The sequence below is a fragment of the Trachemys scripta genome, chromosome 19, assembly GCF_013100865.1.
Source record: "Trachemys scripta elegans isolate TJP31775 chromosome 19, CAS_Tse_1.0, whole genome shotgun sequence".
NCBI lineage: Eukaryota > Metazoa > Chordata > Testudines > Emydidae > Trachemys > Trachemys scripta.
Window position 1 is genome coordinate 14,550,880 of NC_048316.1, and position 19,628 is coordinate 14,570,507.

General features: G+C 50.7%; 1 protein-coding gene and 1 long non-coding RNA gene across 2 annotated transcripts in view; both read right to left on the reverse strand.

The window, feature by feature from the left end:
* The window catches only part of VWA5B1 (von Willebrand factor A domain containing 5B1), a 70,625-nt gene that overhangs the window by 36,390 nt on the left and 14,607 nt on the right, over nucleotides 1–19,628 (reverse strand). The window contains exons 4-8 of the mRNA XM_034753650.1: nucleotides 19,354–19,573; nucleotides 18,376–18,518; nucleotides 17,802–17,933; nucleotides 17,211–17,335; nucleotides 7,024–7,200 (exon numbers count right to left, since the gene is read on the reverse strand). Coding sequence (XP_034609541.1) covers nucleotides 7,024–7,200; nucleotides 17,211–17,335; nucleotides 17,802–17,933; nucleotides 18,376–18,518; nucleotides 19,354–19,573 — 797 coding nt within the window. The remainder of the gene's footprint in view (nucleotides 1–7,023; nucleotides 7,201–17,210; nucleotides 17,336–17,801; nucleotides 17,934–18,375; nucleotides 18,519–19,353; nucleotides 19,574–19,628) is intronic.
* Nucleotides 12,201–16,110, reverse strand: LOC117868057. The gene is made up of 2 exons (XR_004643563.1): nucleotides 14,119–16,110; nucleotides 12,201–12,981 (listed from the first exon to the last, which is right to left on the reverse strand). It is a non-coding gene; the product is annotated as an uncharacterized LOC117868057 (long non-coding RNA).

The window sequence follows — 19,628 nt, forward strand, 5'->3', positions numbered from 1 at the left end:
GAGTACGGTCTTTCAGCCAGATGCACATCCACCTTATAGTAATTTCATCTAGACCACAATTGCCTAGTTTGCTTTTACGTGATTCACACATTAAGAAAACACTGCATGCATCTGATTGCTATTCTCCTCCAAAAAAGCTCCTCGGGACAGAGATAGGTAGTATGCACCCGAAAATGTAAGATTTTGAGGGATGGGTTTTAATAAGAGGCTTTCCAGAACTTTAATAGAATTGTTTTCTTGAACTTAAAAAAATCAATGTAAACCATTTTTGGATAGAAATCTTCTTTGTGAATGCAGCTGTGTGTATTGTGTGAGAAACTATCTGGTGTGGTTTTTTTACTTGAGCAGAGTGCACAAAATAAACAAAACAGCATAAATACTGAAAACAGCCATTTGTTTTTTAAATTTTTTTAAAACTGCTCTCTCTCAGTGTGAGTGATGCAAGGTGTGAATATCAACACAGGTAAGGTTGCTTGATTTTCCAATGAATGATTTTTCACCTGAAAAATTCTCTTTCACTTTCCCTTCTGAACTGGTTCTTTTTATTAGAGAAAAGAAATGTAATCGATCTCATATCGTGCATGGTGGGAATTGAATGCTCCAGGATAAAAGGTGCTGCTCGCTTTGACAACAAACAGGAGACCAGGGATATGGAGTTTGCTTGTGAAGAAGAGGATGGTTAAAGGCCAAGTGCAGGTCAGTGATTTGTGGTGTTCCGGAGTGGTTTAGTGTTGTGTGTTTACATGAGGATGAGATGATACAGTTGTCAGTTTGCCGTGGGCAGCAGAAACCCAAGAGCCAGGTCCTGAGAGAATAGCTCCTAAGGACAAAGGAAATGGGAGAGCCTCCTCGCTTTCTCATTGACAGAGGCATGGATTAGATAACCCAAAAGGCCAGCAAGTTAAAAATATACCACTTACAATTGAAGGGGAATTTTACATTATCAGATGGTAACTGCCCATTTGGAACTTGGCCACAGCACCAGAGTTAAACACTTCATCTCTTAGGGCTTGTTTAAAGCCTAGTAAAGTGCATGGGAAAATGCCAGGAAGCTTCGGATCAGATCCTTAAAGTCTCATGGGAACTTTATTGACCACGAGTTGATAGCACCTCTCTAGCTTCATGGCCACCCCAAATTCATACCTACAAACAGCGCGTCACTTCTGCAGGGCATCCAGGTCTGGAACTCCCAGTGACTTCAGTGCGGGGGTTATGCCTGAGCCCTGTACTGTTATATATACACACACACAACCCTGGCTAATGACTGGCTGAAAACAGTCACGTGACAAGTCAGTAAATTTGTATTGGAGACTCTCTGAGAGGTAAACAATACAGAGATCTGGAGCAATGTTAACCTATGAACATGGATGCATTTTGACTGGCTGCAGATGAGTTAGGGAAACCTGTTATTCACCTCTGAGTTAGTGAGAGAACATATTCAAATTGCTGCTTCCTGAAAGGTTCAGCAGAGGTGATTTCCCCCCTCTGCCCCCCAGGATCTTGACGTTGATATTTTTAGAAGTAGTTTTCAAAGACAGATTTCCAGATATTTCTAATGAAGCAATTCAAATGTATGTTACGAATACGGACTTCACGTTTCAGTGAACAGGAAGATGTATCCCTCCTTGAAGGTATCTATTGATCTCAGTTCTGCTGCCCTCCATATTTATCTCACAGATCCATAAACCTAGATGTTCACCTGAAGAGAAGTCAATATCTGCTTCTTATTCCATGTTTGCCAATATATATGCTTGACACAGGCACACTCACCGCCCTGTATATAGTGGTTTTGAAATGGTGAGCTACATTAGAGCAGGATCGCCAGAATGAAATCAGCGACAGGAAATTAAAAGCATTGAACTTTCCCCCTTAACATTTTAGTCTGGCCTTCCCTTCTTTACCAAACTGAATTCCCTCCCCCCACCCCGATTACACACACACAGAGCACAAGCACCGAATTACTCCCTATCTATTCATTTTAGATTCATTTTAATCTACAGATAGCTCTGTTGTCACATAGCACAGTTTTCATACGGTGCAGCTCCATTTCCTCCTTCTAACACATCCAAGTTCATCCCATGCAATTTATAGTCCAAGCTGATGACTATGCAAATGTTATTCAATCAAGTTCAATCCATCCAAAATACATTAAAAGCAGCAACTGCATTCAGACATTTACAAATGACAGAAGCCAGGAGAAAACAGGAGAGTGGGTTTTTTTTTTTTCTCAAGATACGTTGCCTTGAAAGGTGGATTCTCCTTTTCTTTAGAAGTGGAAGGGAAAGGGTGGGCTGGCAAGCATCCTTCCTCCATTCAGGATGGCCACACGACTGGAAATCTTCAAGGGCATTTCAAACCATGCTAGTTAAACTGCCAAGCAGAGCTTTCCTGAGCAGGGCCATTTCAGTACCAGAGACAGCTCCCTCTGTGCTACCAGGGTGAATTTCACCCTCAGCTATTGTAGGCTAGGATTTTCAAAGGAGTTTAAGGGAGTGAGGTACATAAATCCAGGATGCCTAACTCCCTTGGGTTCCTTTAAAAATCCCAGCCCTAAAGAATAATGAGTTAAATTCAGCAGTGCTGTAACTGGTAGGGTTACACAGGGTGCACTGTATGTCAGAAAATCAGTGAAAGTGACAAAACAGTGCAAGTTTCACTGAGTTTTTAATAGGAGTGTAATTTACACAGCTTCCTGCATCCGCCTGAAATTATTTTTGAGGTCTCCCATGCAAATAATGACCAGGCTTGACCTGCTTAGCTTGTAAGAATTAATGAACCCATAGCTCAAGGTTATACGTTAAATAACATTACACAACACCAATCCCTGATATAGCACATCTCATCCCTAGATTGCACCCTGCTATGCAAAGATGGGCATAGATTATTTTAGTTACTACGTAACAATAATCTTTCACATTTATGTAGGGCAGTGGTTCTCATGGGTAAGGACTGGGACAAGGCCTCAGGAGATATGGGTGTGTCCTTAGGCGAGTCACTGAATCTCTCTGTGTTTCAGCTCCCCAACTCTAAAATGGGGATAATAGCCCTTCCTTTCTCGCCCCCTTTGTCTGTCCTGTCTATTTCGATTGTAAGCTCTTTGTGTATGTACAGCACCTGGCACAATGGGGCCCTGAATTCAATTGGAGATTCTAGGTACTACTCTCAAAAATATAAAATACATTCTAACAACTAACTTTGCCTAAAACACCCCTGGGGAGAAGATATTATCCCCCTTTGCAGGTGGGTAAACTGAGGCCAGGGAGATAAGTGACTTGCCCTAGTCCACATAGTGAATCAGTAGCTCAGCTGGAAATAGAATCTAGGTTTTTGACCACTAGATACTGCTCCTCTGAGTGGGAAGGCATGCACCAGGGCTGGCTCCAGGCACCAGCCGACCAAGCACGTGCTTGGGGCAGCACCTTGGGGCAGGGCGGTGCTCGATTTTTTGATTTTTTTTTAATGTTTTTTTTATTCGGCGGCGCAGCGCTCAGAGCGGGGCCGGGGGCTTCAGGCGGCGTGGTGCTCGAAGCGGGGGTGGGGGCTTCAGGCGGCGTGGTGCTGGGGGGGCGGGGCTTCGGACGGCGCAGTGCTCGGAGGAGGGGCGGGGTCTTTGGGCGGCGTGGTGCTTGGAGGGGTGGGGCTTCGGGTGGCGTGGTGCTCGGGGAGGCGGGGTCTTGGGGGGGCGGGGGCTGGTATGGGACAGCACTCGGGGGGGACGGGGGCTTCGGGTGGCGTGGCGCTTGGAGGGGGCAGGGCTTCAGGTGGCGTGGCGCTGGAGGGGCGGGGATTTCGGTGGTGCTCGCGGGGTGGGTACCACAGGGCGTCTCTCTTCTTTTTTTCCTGGGGCGGCAAAAAAGTGAGAGCCGGCCCTGCATGCACACAAAGTAGACCAGAAGCTCCTAATGACTATCAGGTTGTACAATGTGGGGGGGAGGCGCAGTGTTTCCTTGCACATCAGTGAAGTCATCTTTCATCTCCAGCTGCTCTGACATGTCAGTGTAGCCCTTGGGCAATGCCATCGCAGGGAGCAGTAAGCTCTGCACGCAGCTCTGTTTCCTAAGTGGCCCATGGGTCTCACACTTGCAAAGGTGAGAGAAGTGCTAGTGCCTGGCAGAACGGGACCGCTTGCTTTTCAAAGAACAACAAAGGGAATTTTGAATGGGCTGATACTTACATCTGTTTCTTTTAAATTCACGTGTGCGCACACAAACACGCACGTAGGCACCCGCGCACGCACACGAACACACATGTGCGTGCACGAGATTGAGGGTACTAGGCTTTCGCGGCCCCCCAGGCAGGCTCCGGTTCTCTGCAGGTGGCTTGTACAAACTAACCCTTCCAGAACTCTGCCAACAGCAGGCAGAGCTCTCATTCTCTGCGGGTGGGGGCCTTCCTAATCCCGTTCCCATGGAAACAAGCGCCAGCGTGGCAATAATAAGACTTTGAACAGGGCTCCTGCTGGCGGGCCTCAGGTGCAAGTCCCAGAAGCAGAGACTATGCCCGGAAGGGGATGCACCAGGGCCAGGACCGAGCTCCTGCAGTGGTAGGGGTTCTCCATCCACCTAGCTCAGCCCCAGACATGGGTGGCACGGTGGGAAGAGAGGGTGTGGCAGCACACCTGGCGCTGAGCTAATTCAGTGGCTCTCCCAGGTATTCTCCGCCAGCCGGCCATCCACCTGCAACTTAGAGCTGCCCTTTCCTGGCAGAAATGCCAGGGGAAGGGTGGCTTTGCAAACCCCACCAGCCCTTCCCAGGGCTAGGGGATGTGGCAGCCCCTACTGGCTCAGGAAAATGTAACATTCAGGGGCGAATTGAGTCCAGAAAGAAATCTTTCCAGGGCTACCCCTCCCCAAACTGCAGCTGCTCACTGAGACCTACCAGGGCCAGCTGGCAAACACAGACCTGGCCCCTGAAGTGCAACAGGCGAAGACAAGAATCATTAAATAGTGACTGGAGTGATTTCCCCGTCGATGGCTGTAGGAGTTTCTAGGAGGGAGATCTGGCTCAGTCCTGGCCTGTACGGTTATACCAGACAGCGGTGCACAGCCAAGCTCCATCCTGATTTACACCCTTTTCAGGGGATGTCTGCATTGCAGGCTGGGCGGGTGAATGGCAGGTCTGTACTCGCTTGTACAGCTGGTGCTGAAGCCTGCAGTGTGGCACCCTCACTTCTATTGTCAGCAACTGACTAGAGTACATCTAGCACGGGTTTGCCTACCCAAACTGCCATTCCCACGGTGTAGACGTCCCTGAAGTCACTGGGGGAAGCTGGCACTGAATCCATCCCAAAGGAAGAATATTTCCCAGCCATACCCAAGCCCCCTGTCTTACTGCCCATCTTCTATTATTTCACTCCCGAGGGGGTCATCTCTAAGCCCCCCATTCAGCAAAGCACTTAATGGGACCTCCAAGAACTAAATAGTCATCTTGGCTCTCGTAGGGCCCAATCCTGTGAGCTGTATTCATATAAATAGCCCCACTGAGTCCCCTCATGTGAGTAAGGTTTGCAGGACTGATCCGAAACGCACTGAAAACAGTGGAAAGGCTCCCATTGACTTCTATGTCCAAAGCCAGTTACCATAATGTCCTCAAAACAATATGACGTGTTTATATAGGGTTATAGCTCATATGTCAGGCCCTACCAAATTCATGGCCATGAAAAACACGTCATGGACCGTGAAATCTGGTCTTTTGTGTGCTTTTACCCTATACTATACAGATTTCATGGGGGAGACCAGGGTTTCACAAACTGGGAGTCCTGATCCAAAAGGGAGTCGCAAGGTTATTTTAGGGGGGTTGCAGTGTTGCCATCCTTACTTCTCTGCTGCCTTCAGAGCGGGGCGGCCGGAGAGCAGCAGCTGTTGGCTGGGCTCCCAGTTCTGAAGGCTGAGCCCTGCCAGCAGCAGCACAGAAGTAAAGGTGGCAATACCATACCGTGCCATCCTTACTTCTGTGCTCCTGCTGGCAGCGGCGCTGCCTTCAGATCTGGGATCCCAGCCAGCAGCCGCCGCTCTCCAGCTGCCCAGCTCTGAAGGCAGCGCCGCCACCAGCAGCAGCGCAGAAGTAAGGGTAGCAGTACCGCAATGCCGCCTACAATACCCCTGCAACCCCCCCACCCCAACTCCTTTTTGGGTCAGGACCCCTACAATTACAACACCGTGACATTTCAGATTTAGATAGCTGAAATCATGACATTTATTATTTTTAAAATCCTATGACTGTGAAATTAACCAAAATGGACCATGAATTTGGTAGGGCCCCACTCATAATTACCTCTGGATTACAGCGCATGCGGCACATCCTCTGACATATGCACTTGTACCTAGCTACCTCGACAGCTCAATGTCACCCTCCGCTGATACAGCCATGGTGCAATGCAGCAGCTCTTTAACACCGCACAGCAAAACTACAAGAGAGTTTAGCACCGGCCACAAATAACTCATTTACCAGTTACAGCTGCAAAGGGAATTTAAACAGGTACATTATTGATTATTATTTATAATGGCACCTTCTAGCCAAAGAGCTCAAAGTCCTTCACGCATTCCACAGAGGTAGGTACATGTTATTATTTTGCTTTTACAGCTAGGAAAACAGAGGCACTGACTGATGAAATGACTTGTCTAGGGTCACAGAGCAGGCCAGTGGCACAATGCCACCTACAGAGTGACTAGCACCAACCACTTCCTGCAGTGTTTTGAGTTTCTTTGGGGATCTTCCATCGAAGTACTGACCTGTCCCAACCCTCTGTATAGGCTGTGAAATTTGACCAGACAGAGCTAGAATGCCTGAAGAATACATTATATGCAAACCAATGAGATGCTGAAAACAAAACTGCTTTGGATTTGTTCCAGCCACAGAAAGGACACCCCAGGACACCCAGAGAGCTGCAAGAGATGGGTAGAGATGATTCATCAGCACTTAAAGAACCCCTTTTGCTAGCTAATATTTAACCAGAGTTTAATGCTCAGCCAATTCCTCTCAACTGCAGACCCTTAGGAGTCGCGGTTTTACCCCCTGTGGTACCTTGACGCGGCTGATGTTCGTGCCACTCATGCTTCCACTGCGGTCTATCAGAAATATGAACTCTCCCTGGGTTTTCCTGAGGTCTGGCTGGCTGGTTCTCAGGTCAGGGCAGAAGTTCAGCATGATCACGGGGTGGTGAGGGATGTCCTTGTTGAGACGTTTCCTGATGATTTCCGTCTGCAACAAGCAAGAAATGAACTCGAGAGGAAGAGCACCAGTGTTGCTGCTTATCTGTAAAACCCCTCCATGTATTCTCCCTTTCCCCCCAACTCTAGGCATGAAACAGAGCCGTGTTAGAGACACAGTGTTAAAAGGACCTGAGCTCCGTCTCTGCTACAACTTCCCCTATTCCTGCCCCCCGTGGAGTAGCTCCAGTGCTCAGTGACATGTCTGATTTCTATCAGGGAAGATGCACTCTGGAGGGCAAATGCTGCATGAGACCCCCAATCAGAGAATACCTATGTATCGCCTGCCTGCATGAACTCACAGTGGGAACACCACCAATCTACAGCTTGGGATAAGCACCTTATGGCAGAGAATCTCCGAACACTTTATTAAGTAAGCCTCTGTGGATGAAGTCGGTAAGTGTTGTTAGCATGTGCATTTTACATATGGGGAAACTGAGGCATGGAGCCCTTAAGTGACTTGCTCAAGGTCATATAGTAATTAAATGGCAGAGCTAGGAACAGAACACATGACAACCTCAAGCATTGTTCCACATCTAAATGGGGCACAATGGCCGGCTCTGTTATTTTTTGCTGATTCTGTTTTTTTTCCTACCTGTTCTTTTTATCATATTTTATCACATACATTAAAATACCTGCCTTACCACGCCAGGTATAATTGCAATAGAAAACTGCATGCTACATAGTTTCTTTACTACACATCATACCTCAGACCTATTGGCTTTTTGCATTTTTTCATGTTACTATACGTATCAATCTTCATTTTAAAAAATCAATAACATTGAACTTTTTAAAAAAAAAAGAGGTCCCACGATGCTTTTAGACTCTTCTTTGTTAGGTGCATTATGATTCTTTATTTACATTATCATAACGCCCAGAAGCCCAGTCATGGACTTGTACCCCATTGTGCTAGGTGCTGTACAACAACAGAACAAAAAGCCGACAGATCCTCGGCTGACGTGAATCAGCAGAGCTCCACTGACTTATGGAGTGACGCTGGTTTATACCAGCTGAGAATCTGGCCCCTTGTCCCAGCTCTGCAGTATTGAAACACGCTCTTAAGCAAACAATTTTTCTCTGGAAAAAGAAAAAACCAAGGCTGCGGATTCTCTCTGATTTCATGGGAAGTTCACAAACCTTCTGCCTGCATGATTGGTCATATTTTATACAGCCAGTGAGGCTTCCGTCCCCAGAGCCTGCTATAACATCATTATTAACCCTTCTTTTTCTGTACTGGTCTACACGTGCCGCTGATCTCTCCCCAACTCAGCCCCGCTTTGGGTTGATCTGCACACACAGGCTTCATTTGTCAGCAACACAGGCCGACTTTCTCTCCCCCTGCCCCCTGTGGAAATGCTATTCACATTTACAGGAATAAGTACAGAACCCTGTAGTTACATTAGCCTGGCTATAAATGACAAGGGCTATCAACTCTCATGCTTCAGGGTCTAAATTGCTCACCGGCTGGTAGGGGTCGGGAAGTCATTTCGCTCCCACCCCCCATTCTAATGTCACATTGTTTCACCCTTCCTCAGAAGCATGCATCATTGGCCTCTGTCAGAAAGCAGATTAAAGGGGCCATTGGTGTCTTCCAGCATAGTAATTGCTATTCAGCCGTATACAGACTGGAATAACACCTTTGGATTTGAGCACCTCACAAGGGAAGCCTGGTGTCAGCCGAGAGATGGAGACAGCTTGCCGCCTGGATGAGTCCCCTGTGGATGGGATGACCTGTCCTAGGAAAATTGAATAGAAGGACGGGCTGCATGAAGACAAGCCCTGAGCAGAAGGGTGGGTCCTGCTGAAGATGTTTTTGAGTTCACTGTATGCATAGAACCATTGGCTTAAACGGGACCTGAAGCCTCATCTAATCCAACCCCCTGCCAAGATGCAGGATTTGTTGTGTCTGAACCATCCATGACCGATTCCTTTGTCTTTGAACTTTAATACCCTGAAAGGGCCAGAGAGCTCAAGCACCACTGCACTGGACTCACAACAAACCGTCCCAGACTCCAGGACAGGGTGAGGAGTGCCCCGTTGGGCCACCGTAAAAGCAGACCTGCTCCGCTTCTCTTCACAGCACCCCCATGCCACAGGCAAGCATCACCCCCATTCTGCAGATGGGGAAATCAGGCACAGGGCAGGGTAAGTGACTTGCCCGTGGTCAAATAAAAGCCTAGGGTTGAGCTGGGGACTGAACCGGGTTTCCCTGAGTCTAAATCCAGTGCCCGGTGCACTAGGCTGTTCTGCAGGTGAGGATGTTGGGAGGCACTCAGAGCCTCACAAGGTTAAAGGAGCCTCAAACGAGCAGGGCCCAATCCTGGCAGCCCTATAAGCACGGGCCTCCCACTGACTTCAGAGGGAGTTTTGCAAGGGAAGCCTTGGTAAACAGGACACGGAGGGCAGATCTACACTGCAATGCAAGGCCAGGGTTAATGGCACTCGAGACAGGGCTTGAGCATCTGTACTGATTCCCAACCCTAGATAAAGAATATTTTAACCTGGGCCCGAACTCGGGGCTGTCTACACTGCAGTAGGCAGACCCGAGTCCAACCAATTGTATCCCAGACTTCCTAGCACCCTCCCGAAATGTGGCCACTCTCACCTTCCGTGGGGGACGCAGTGTGGGAAACCTTGCTGCCTGTTACAGGAAGGTTGAGCAACCCGCCAACACAACCTGCCGTGCTGTCGTTTTGGTCTGCGCCCGTCCTGCAGCCAGAGCCAGCGACATGGAGGAGGTGCCATTTCAAGCACTTCTCTTGCTTGGGCTTGAAGCCCATTTTTGGATGTGGGCAGAGCTTCCATGAGGCACTGGTGGGCATTTCGGCAGCGTTTTCTGACCCACGGAAGGCACCGGACAGATCTAATGATGGAGCAGGAGTGGGAGGATGCAGACATGGCAGACTTGAACTGGCTGATGCTGCTCACTTGGTACAGCCGTTCACGCCCCCTGTGTAGACCGGCGCTTCTGGAGCAGGGCCGTAAGCACAGGCTGGTGGGAGCCCATCATCCTGCAGACCTGCAATGACCAGCCGTGGGTCCAGAAATGTTGCATGAAGAAATCTGTATTTCTGCAGCTCTGTGAACAGATCCAACCCTCCTGCACAAAGACACTCATATGAGGGTGGCCTGGCCAGTCCAGAAGCGGGTTGCTATCACCTTCTGGAAGTTGGCTATCCCACGCTGCTACAGGTCCATTGCCAACCCGCTTGAGATTGAAAAGTCAATGGTGGGTAAAATGGTGGCAGAGATTTCTGAGGCAGTTAGGGGTGTGGTTGACCCCAAGATGGCGGGCATAAAAGATACTCCTGAAGTAATTGCTGGCTTGTTTCCAGACTGCACCAGGGCCATTGGTGGGACCCGTGTATCCATACTTTGCCTTCCTCCAGGAGCACAAGTACAAGAACTGCAAAGGGTGCTACTCCACGGCTGTGCACGCCCTCGTGGATGACCCAGGGTGATTTATGAACGTAAGGGTTGGCTGCACTGGAAAAGTTCATGATGCCAGGGTTTGGGTGGTTGTTTTTTTTTTGCCAATTGGGAGTCTACATTCATGGACACACTGAGCCATTATTCCCGCCACGTGACATTGTCATAAACGGCGTCACTGTCCCCACTGCTATTCTGGCCTTTTTACGTTGGCTTTTGAAACCAGCCCCTGATCTCGGAGGCCCTGGCGAAAGAAGGTTTAATTCCACTCTCAGCAGACGGAGAATGGTGGTTGAATGAGTTTGTCAGACTGAAATCCCCTGGGAGATGTCTATGGAACCCTTTGGATTCCAGTGACATCAGTGCTGTCCGCCTCCCTGTGGCTTGTTGTGCTTGTCACAGTCTTTGTGAAGCCGGAGGTGAGCCATTTCCCCCCGAATGGGGCTATGGCAGCGAGGAGCCGCTGGCCCAGTACACTCAGCCAGAAAGTGCATCTGCCACAGCTGAAGCTGGATGCACCCGGGCAACAGAAGTCAGGGATGCTTTGTGCTCCCACCTTATGGACTTGCATGGGCCAATGGAAGAGAGAGACCAGTACCTGTATGAATGTGCTTGTGGCAGGGGGTAGAGGGCTGTTGATTGCTTGTGTAGGCTGCGGGGTGAGATAGGGTGTACCAGGCCTTCCTGGCTCCCTGCTGGAGGCCCAATGCTCCTACTACACCCCACCCCAGGAAGGAGCAGTGGAGGTGGGCCCTCCAGGTCTGCCTAGAAAGGCTGCACGGAAGCAGCCAATCAGAGCCCAGCAGGCTCCGCTAAAAGGAGCAGCAGGGCCTTTGTGGGTCAGTTCTTGGCTGGGACCAGAGGGGGGAGGAAGGAAGGGGGTTCCCCTCTGGCCACAGGCACTCAACCGGCTATTATTGGACCTGGGAGAGAGCGGGCCTAAGAACTCTAACCCGAGGGTAGCGGGTGGAGGTCAAGGGAGCAGGTGGGAAGAGGCCCAGGGAATACAGCAGCAACTGACCGAAGGGACCCATACATGGCTACTGTTTATAGGGTCCCAGGGTTGGGACCCGGAGTAGTGGGCGGGACGAGCCTTTAAAAGCCAGAATGAAGGGCTGGATTTAAAGGACCCAGAGATGGGGCTGAAGACCCTGCTGAGGGCAGGCAGACAGACCCCCGGAAGGGGTTCATTTTTGAGTGTGTGACTTGGCCAGAGGACTGAGTCACTGAAGACCCGCCTAGCAAGGTCAGCCACCTACAAGGGGTACCAGGGGTGGGGAAAAGGATTGCAGTACTGCTCCCAGCCACTAGGAGGCACTCAGGAGGTGAGTGTCGTCTGTCACAGGGAGGTTGATTGTCATGCATTATTTATAGTGTTGAATGACGTGACCACTTATGAAAGGGGATGGGGGGACAGTCTGGATTGCTGTAAATAACCGACGTAAGGATTGAGACATGGGTTTTGCATGCCACTTCCCAGTTGTCCCTTATCACGTGTTTGCCTTTATTATTTGAAATACACATGACATGCTGCGGTGCAGTGATGGCAATAAGGTTTCTTTATGAAATCAAAACTTTTATTTTGACACATGTATTGGCCAGTCCAATATGAAACTCTTGCAGGGCAGGCCAGTTGCCCTTAACACCCCAAAACACCAGCAACACCCAAACCTTTAAAAGTTACCAAGAATAAAGCACATAAACACGTGCAAAAAAGGTACAAGACAACCCCACCTGCTACTGCATCTCCCCTGAGACCCGTTTTCCTTTCCCTGTTTGCCATGGGGGAGGGGGGTGGAAGCATCCATAGGGGAGGGGTTCAGCAGTGAGGACTGCATGGGGCACATTTGCCCTGTTCAGGCACTCATAGGGCCCTACTGCATGGGCCACCCAGCCATGGAGTTGTCCAAGCTGCTCTTGGAGTGCAGGGCAGGGTACCACGGAGGGGATGCAGCCCATAGTGCAGCAGCAGCTGGCAACCTGGAAGCCATTAGAGACAGCAGCCGCTCAAACAATTCTCTCTGTAGCCCTCTACCTTCCTCCTTTAACCGCCATTCCTGTTCCAGGAACTGCGAAGCAAGTGCCTGCTTTTGTGTCATCCCCCTGTCCTCGAGCTGTGAAGCCAGCCCGAGCCTTTCCGCTTGCCTCTCTTGGCATGTTTTTCCTCTCGCCCAAGTCCCTTCGCCTTTGGTACTCGACCTGCTTGTTGGCCCTGTCCAGAACTCCAACCATAAATTAATCCCGGAAAAGCTTCCGCTTGGAACACTCCGTGAAGGTCCGGTGAGCCAGGCTTCTGCATGTGGGCGAGCTGCGGAGATATTGCCACCTGGAGAGGTCGAGGGGCCTACAATAGGACAAGACACATGCCGTTATTGTCATGAATAGCTCAGGGCAGGAGCCGAGAAAAAAAAAATCAGTTTGGAATTTCCAGAACAGAAAATATTACTTTCTGAGACTGAACTTTGTTACCTTGGCAGAGCGCTACTCAGACCACGAAAACTTCCGGCACCCAGCCAGATTCATTGCAGTGAAAGCAGTGCTGAGAGAATGGGAAATTCAAAACCACAATTAAAAAAAAATGGAATTTAGGGGGAGGTTGGTGACAGCACTTCTCCTTCATTTCAGCCATTGCACATTTTGGAGGTCGGAACAGTCCTTGTGGTGCCCGACTGGCAAAGCGAGGGGTTCGTCGAAGCTGCTGGTGGGACACTGAGCATGGATGCCACTGACGTATTCCCACGTATGGTGACTGAACTGCACAGCTACGAGTGGAGTGGGCCGGTGAACTACCAAGGCAACCCTAAAATGGGACTGCTTCTCTGGAGTTCCTGCTCTGGGGAAAGTTTGCAGCTTTCAGCACCCAGGACTGGGTCAGAATTCACGACGAGGGAATCAACAGGATGCTGCATTTGTATCCACCTGTCTTAGTGCCTCCCCACAACTTCCAATGCAGCCTGTAAGGACTGCATGCTCTTGTGCCATCCCCCTTTCGCATGGCTGAATTCCACCCCCCAGGCAGATTTGGGACTAATGGTTTTGTCACCCAGGGACTGCATGGACTACATTTTACAGAACTGGACTACATTGGAACCTCTGCCCGTCCCCCTCGCCACCTGTACAGTTCCGTCTCTTCGGGTGGCTCGTCACCTTGTGGGTTGGGGCCGAGCGGCGTACATACAGGGAAGGTAATATAAGACTCTTATTTTAACAAACCAGATTGAACGAGCAAAAATGTGTGCCTTCCCAGAAAAACCTCACTTCTACGCGCTTGTTTTATTGTTTGCATTTCCCGGTCTCCAGTTTGAATTCCACATAGCGGTGGGGGCGGTAGGGGACAGATGCCAGGGCGTTGGCATGCAATCCTGCATTAGTGGATGCACGCTGCTACCCGGGGCGTATCCTGTCTTTTGCATTGGTTCACAGAAGGGAAGTCCCTCCCATTCCTATATTAGTAAACACAAAAATGGAGCCACAAACTTACCAGGCTCAGGGGCAATTTCTCGCTCTCTCCCATTTGTGCGGCCGGTTCCGTAGCTGTTCCTCTGGGGGGGCATGAAAAAGCTCCACTGAGGATGGCCCCAGGATGTGCTGCAGCTGCACCTGTGGCAAAGCCTCCTCTGGGATCCGTTTCATCAGCAGAGTCACTTCATTTGCCTCATTAGGTGCCCGCTGCTGGCTCCCATCGATTTCTGTGCTGGCTTCTGGGGCTCGCAGGGCGCCATCCTGAGCAGGTGATCCTGCCCCGCCAGTGGCTTTGGTGCTCGACGCAGTCCCCAGCACTTGATCAAACTCATCACAAAACAGGCACGGTGTCCGCGAGCTGCCAGAGGTACAGCTGTGGTTCCTGGTTTTCAGGTACTTTGTCTTGAGCCACTTCCTCCATTCCCTGCACTGGTCCTCGGTCCGGTAAATTTCCAGCCTCATCTGCTTCTTCGCTCTTTGGGGGTATGACTGGTCATTCCTGGTACTTGGACTAAAATCAGTTGTTTTGCTGCCTCACGCCAGAGACTAACCAAAATCTGGCGGTGTTCCCGCGACCACAGGGCAGTGCGCTTTGTGAAGGACTTCTGGCAAATGCCGAAGGTTCTCCTAGGTTGTGTTTGCAGCTCAGAGGTCAGAATAAAATGGAAGGGTTAAAAGCCGATCTGCTGGACTAGAGCAAGGCTGAGGTGTTTCCATTTCCCTGGAGTCAACTGGCAATTCGTGGGAGAGAGAGGACAAAGGAAGTTGGCCCACTGAATTGTGGGATGCGTTTGGCGGACTCCAGGGACCCGAGCCTGGAAGGGGGACTGTATCTACACTGCAAAAACAATAGAACTTGAAACCTGGGTCCTACCTTGATGGGCTCGAACCTTCCACCCTTGAGAGGGTCATCGGACCCTGGGTCTGAGCCCAAGTTCGAGAGATTTATGTGTAGACAGAAGCGGGGTTAGGACTTGAGCCTGAGTCGGAGCCCAGGTTTACGTTGCAGTGTAGACACATCCTCAGTCAGAGCTGCTCTGTCTCAGCTGGGGGAAGATATTTCATCTGTCCCATATCTTCCCCCCACTCCCTTCACCCTTATCCAATTACAATAAACTCATCAGATCTTGTCTGCTGCCAGTTGATTCCAGAGCAGTTGTCTCATAATCCCGCTAGCTAATGAGCATTCAAACTATTTGCATAACAAAACGAAGAAGGGAAATTAATTACCATTTACTGCTGAAGTATCCATGTTCATTCATTTAAGCAAAGAGGTGCTCAATGTCACGCTCTCAGGAGCGGCAGTTCTAGCCTGTAATCTACCAGGGCACTCAACTCAATGGCTCCTCCGTTAGAGACTAAGTCATGTATATAGGGGACGGAAAGCCCTTTGTAGCCATATCTTTGCCATGGCACCAGCCATACTTAGCTGCTCTGTTCCCAGTGTGATCACGCCTCCAGTCCCCCCCAGGCATGCAGGTGGGATTCCTATTGGAAAATGGTTCTGGAGTCAGACACCCACTGGATAATTTGACAGGCTCAAGACAGAATAATCAGGCAGGCGTCTGAGCAGCAGCGTGGGAGGTTGTATCCATCCACCTGCCGCACTCAGAACGGAATTACAGGAGAAGCCTGCAGCGTACTACAGACGAGGCTCTAATCATTGCATCTAATTGCACAGGAAAGAAAAGAACTACACGAAAATTGTCAACACGTCTTACATGTAAATGAACAATCACAACAACCACCCAGAAAACTGTCGTCGTGACAGCCCGAGGAGGCCCAGGACACGTGGGACCGGGCGCTAGGAAAGGTTACATCACCAGTACTGATACTGTCTCCGTGTGTGACCTTGGACTGCAATTTTTAAAAGTGGCCACTGATTTTGGATGCCTCCGAGTTAGGAGTTTGACTTGAGGCACCTGGGACCTGATTTTCAGAAGCACTCAGTACCCCCAATTCCAACTGACACCTCTGCACAGTTACATTGCATGTCAATGTGCCACGACGGTGGATGCAAATCAAGTAATTGCATTCAAGGGACATGACCCCAGATCGCCATTTGTGCATCTGTTACCCCTTCTGCACTGGAACCGACCACCTGTGCAGGTACAGTGAATATTTATTTAGCAATCTAAGGTGTTTGTCATTATAACTAAATTGTCATGGTAATGATTATAAGTAATGGAATTAATACTATAATAATATAACATTCAATATTTATGAATATACAATACTACTATACTAATGGTTATAAACACTAATTCTATGACTGAGTTTCACCCCATGCTCAGTTAATCAGGAGTGCTACAGAATTTTTCTGCCTTCATCAGCCTTAAGCCCCTGTTAGGGCATATCTTCACAACAGAGTTAAACCAAGCACTTACCTGGGTTTTATCCTAGGCCAAAACTCTCTACAGTCCACACATAAAAACCTTCTGCCCAAGTTAGGAGGTGTTTTAACCCTGGCTAGCTGATCTGGCTTGGGGGGTTGAGGGGGAGGGGGTTAGAGCGTGAATTCTGCTTTAACTCTGGCTGGAAGCCACACACTGTACAGTGACACAAGCTAAATTACTTGAGTACTGAGAGTCCTCCGGTGCCTGCCCACAGTTCCCCTCATGAAGGGCAAAGTTTCCCGCAATTGACACAACTGTCTGGGAAGAGATCTTAGAGCATCTCAGCACAAGACTCCGTGGGCTCTGCCCCCAGACACTCATGGTGAGTGCAGAAACAGTGAGGACACAATCCTTGGGCAGGTTACTGGACTGCAGGGCCGCTCAGAGGATTCAGGGGGCCTGGGGCAAAGCAATTTTGGGGCCCCTTTCCATACAAAAAAGTTTCAATACTATAAAATACTATATTCTCGTGGGGGCCCCTGTGGGGCCTGGGGCAAATTGCCTCACTGCCCCCCCCCACCCTGGGCGGCCCTGCTGGACTGCAGGGATTACTGGTCTCATGTGATCTGTGTTGGGATGAACATGTAACCAGAGCCCTGTGGTCCATTCCTAAAAGAACCCCATGCTGCTGCTGCCTCTTCTAACCCCACATGGCAAGGTCCTCTCCAGTCCTGGATAAAACCTCAGCTACTGGCTAACTCCTTTTCCTTCTCACCTTTTTCTCAGCGCTGGGGTCCTTCTTGGTCCCTTTAATGAAATCATTTCTCCCCTTCAGGTGCTGCTCATATACTGTCGGGGTCATGTCACCCTCTTCCATCAAGATATGAGGCATATGAGGCTCTGGAAGGTCAGAGGGACAAGCAGAGAACAGCCTTAGACTGTTTGCGAGAGACTCCGAGGGACAGAATTGGGAGGCTGCAGCATTCGAGCTGGTGTAACGCCGACAGACCCCACGTGTCGGCGGGCGGAATCGAACCTGGGGCCTCTGGAGCCTCAAGCCATATAGCACTTAGCGAAGGCTGTAGAGCAAACTCATTAATATCTCCCACTGAGTGGTCTCGGTGCCACTAGATGGGACAGAACACCACCCCCAGGAGTGGCACCTGGGGACTATGGGCCAGCAATGGGCACGTCCCAGTAGGTTCAGAGGTTTAGTTCACATAGATGGCTCAACGTTTACCACGTGAAAGGAGCATTTACCTCCAACGTGCAAAGACGGAGCTAATGGGACCTGCTGCCCAGACAACAGAATGGGAGGGACCCCCAGAAAGGGGCGAACGGCGGACAGAAAACACAGGCCACTTACCACTCGGGTGGATTAATATTTCCACCGGTCTGTCAAAAGTGTGTTTGTTGGCCAGTGTGATCACGATGCTCTTGGCGGAGCGGGCAGAGGGGTCGGCGTCAGCTCGGATCTCGTGTGTCGGGCTTTCGACTCCTGCGCAGGAAAGAGGGATGCGACGCGGGGATGAGGTGGGTGGAGAAGCTGGAATTCAGGGGAAGCTGGGGCTCAGGGGGAGAAAGCAGAGAGAGTTAGTCTGGGGAAATGGGGAGGGGCATGGCGTAACGGAACCAGGAGGGTTGAGTAAGGATCTGTGTGTGCTACTGTGCCTGGTCTCCTGCCTGCACCCAGGTGCCCAATGTACAGGGCAGGGTGCTGAAGCGTCATTTGCGGAAGTGCAGCCCCAGGAAGAAACAGCAATCAGTGCCGGGAGGGAGATGGTCTCACCCGCTCATCAGCGCTGCAGCTGGCAGGCAAACAGCTGGTGCCATGGCAGGGTTACCGTGCTGAAACCGACTCTGTCTGTGGGGCTGTTGTCAATGTTTAGAGGGGGTTGTCAAGCGGACGAGGCTTCAAGGGGCAGCCCTGGCGCTCTCACCTGCGAGGACACAGGGCCCCCGGATCTCCAGGTGGAAGCTGAACTCGTACTCGGTGGGGTTGGTGGCCTCGCTCTCCAACAGCTGGGCCAGACAGAACGTGTTAGCCGGATCCGGGCTCCCAGCTGCGCAGGAATGTCGATCTCTGCTGAGGAGACGGCACCAAGTCACAGCTGCAAACCCGGGGCCTGCCCCGCGCCCTGCGCTGCAAACACAGCCCCACGGCTGGGGGTGAAGCAACTGGCAGCTTCCCTGCCTCCCACGGCAGCTCCTAATGCAGCTTGTTTCTGCAGGGCTGTGGGGCTAGACAGCAGCCCGAGCATCTCTCCTCTCCAGTTCAGCCCTAGGAACACATGCATCTCAGCCCCTTGGACTCATCCCCAGCAGCACGTTGGGTGAGCGGGGGCTGGGGCAGGAGGCACTGGCGGGGCACAAAGCCAGAGAGCAGGGCAGATCAGAAGATGGGAGCTGGGAAAGGAGAGATGGACAGGGAGATGGCTACAGAGTGGCAGCTGGGGCACAAGAGGGGAGCTGAGGACAGAAGGGGGGAGCTGCGGGTGTTGCCAATCAACCAGTCTGTTGCAAGGGAGGCTGCTGATAAGAAATGGTGGGGGCCACTGAGCTAGGGGAAATGGGCTTTCATAGAAACATTCCAATGGCACGTGGCCTTCAGCAATTCAAGCCCAACCCTACGGCCATTCAGCCCCCTGGAGATATAGATAGGAGGGGCTGGGGTACTCCAGAGAAGGCTGCTGGAGGAATGGGGCCATTTCTGTATCCCTCTGAGGGTGACCAGATGTCCCGATTTTCTAGGGACAGTCCTGATTTTTGGGTCTTTTTCTTATATAGGCTCCTATTACCTCCCACCCCGTCCCGATTTTTCACACTTGCTGTCTGGTCATCCTACATTCCCTCAGCACCACAGCATCTGGGCCACTCCTCAAAATCAAACCCACTCGGAGACTCTGGCTCCCCCTTACGCTCGGAGCTGATGTCCAGAGAGGCTGGTGCTTTCCACGCCGCACTGGGGCACCTTGGGGACGCACACGGCTGGGAGAAGGACCCTCACGGCACCGCTCGGGAGAGTCTGCAGCTCCGAGGAGGTGCTGATGAAGATGGACACGCTTTCCAGCGCAGGGATCACACCCAGGTTAGCCACAAAAGCGATTCGCTCCAAATCCTCATCCAGCGCGATCCTTCCTGCACAGAGAGGTCACGGGGGAGAGACGTTCTGGGTAGACGCCAGAGAGGATGC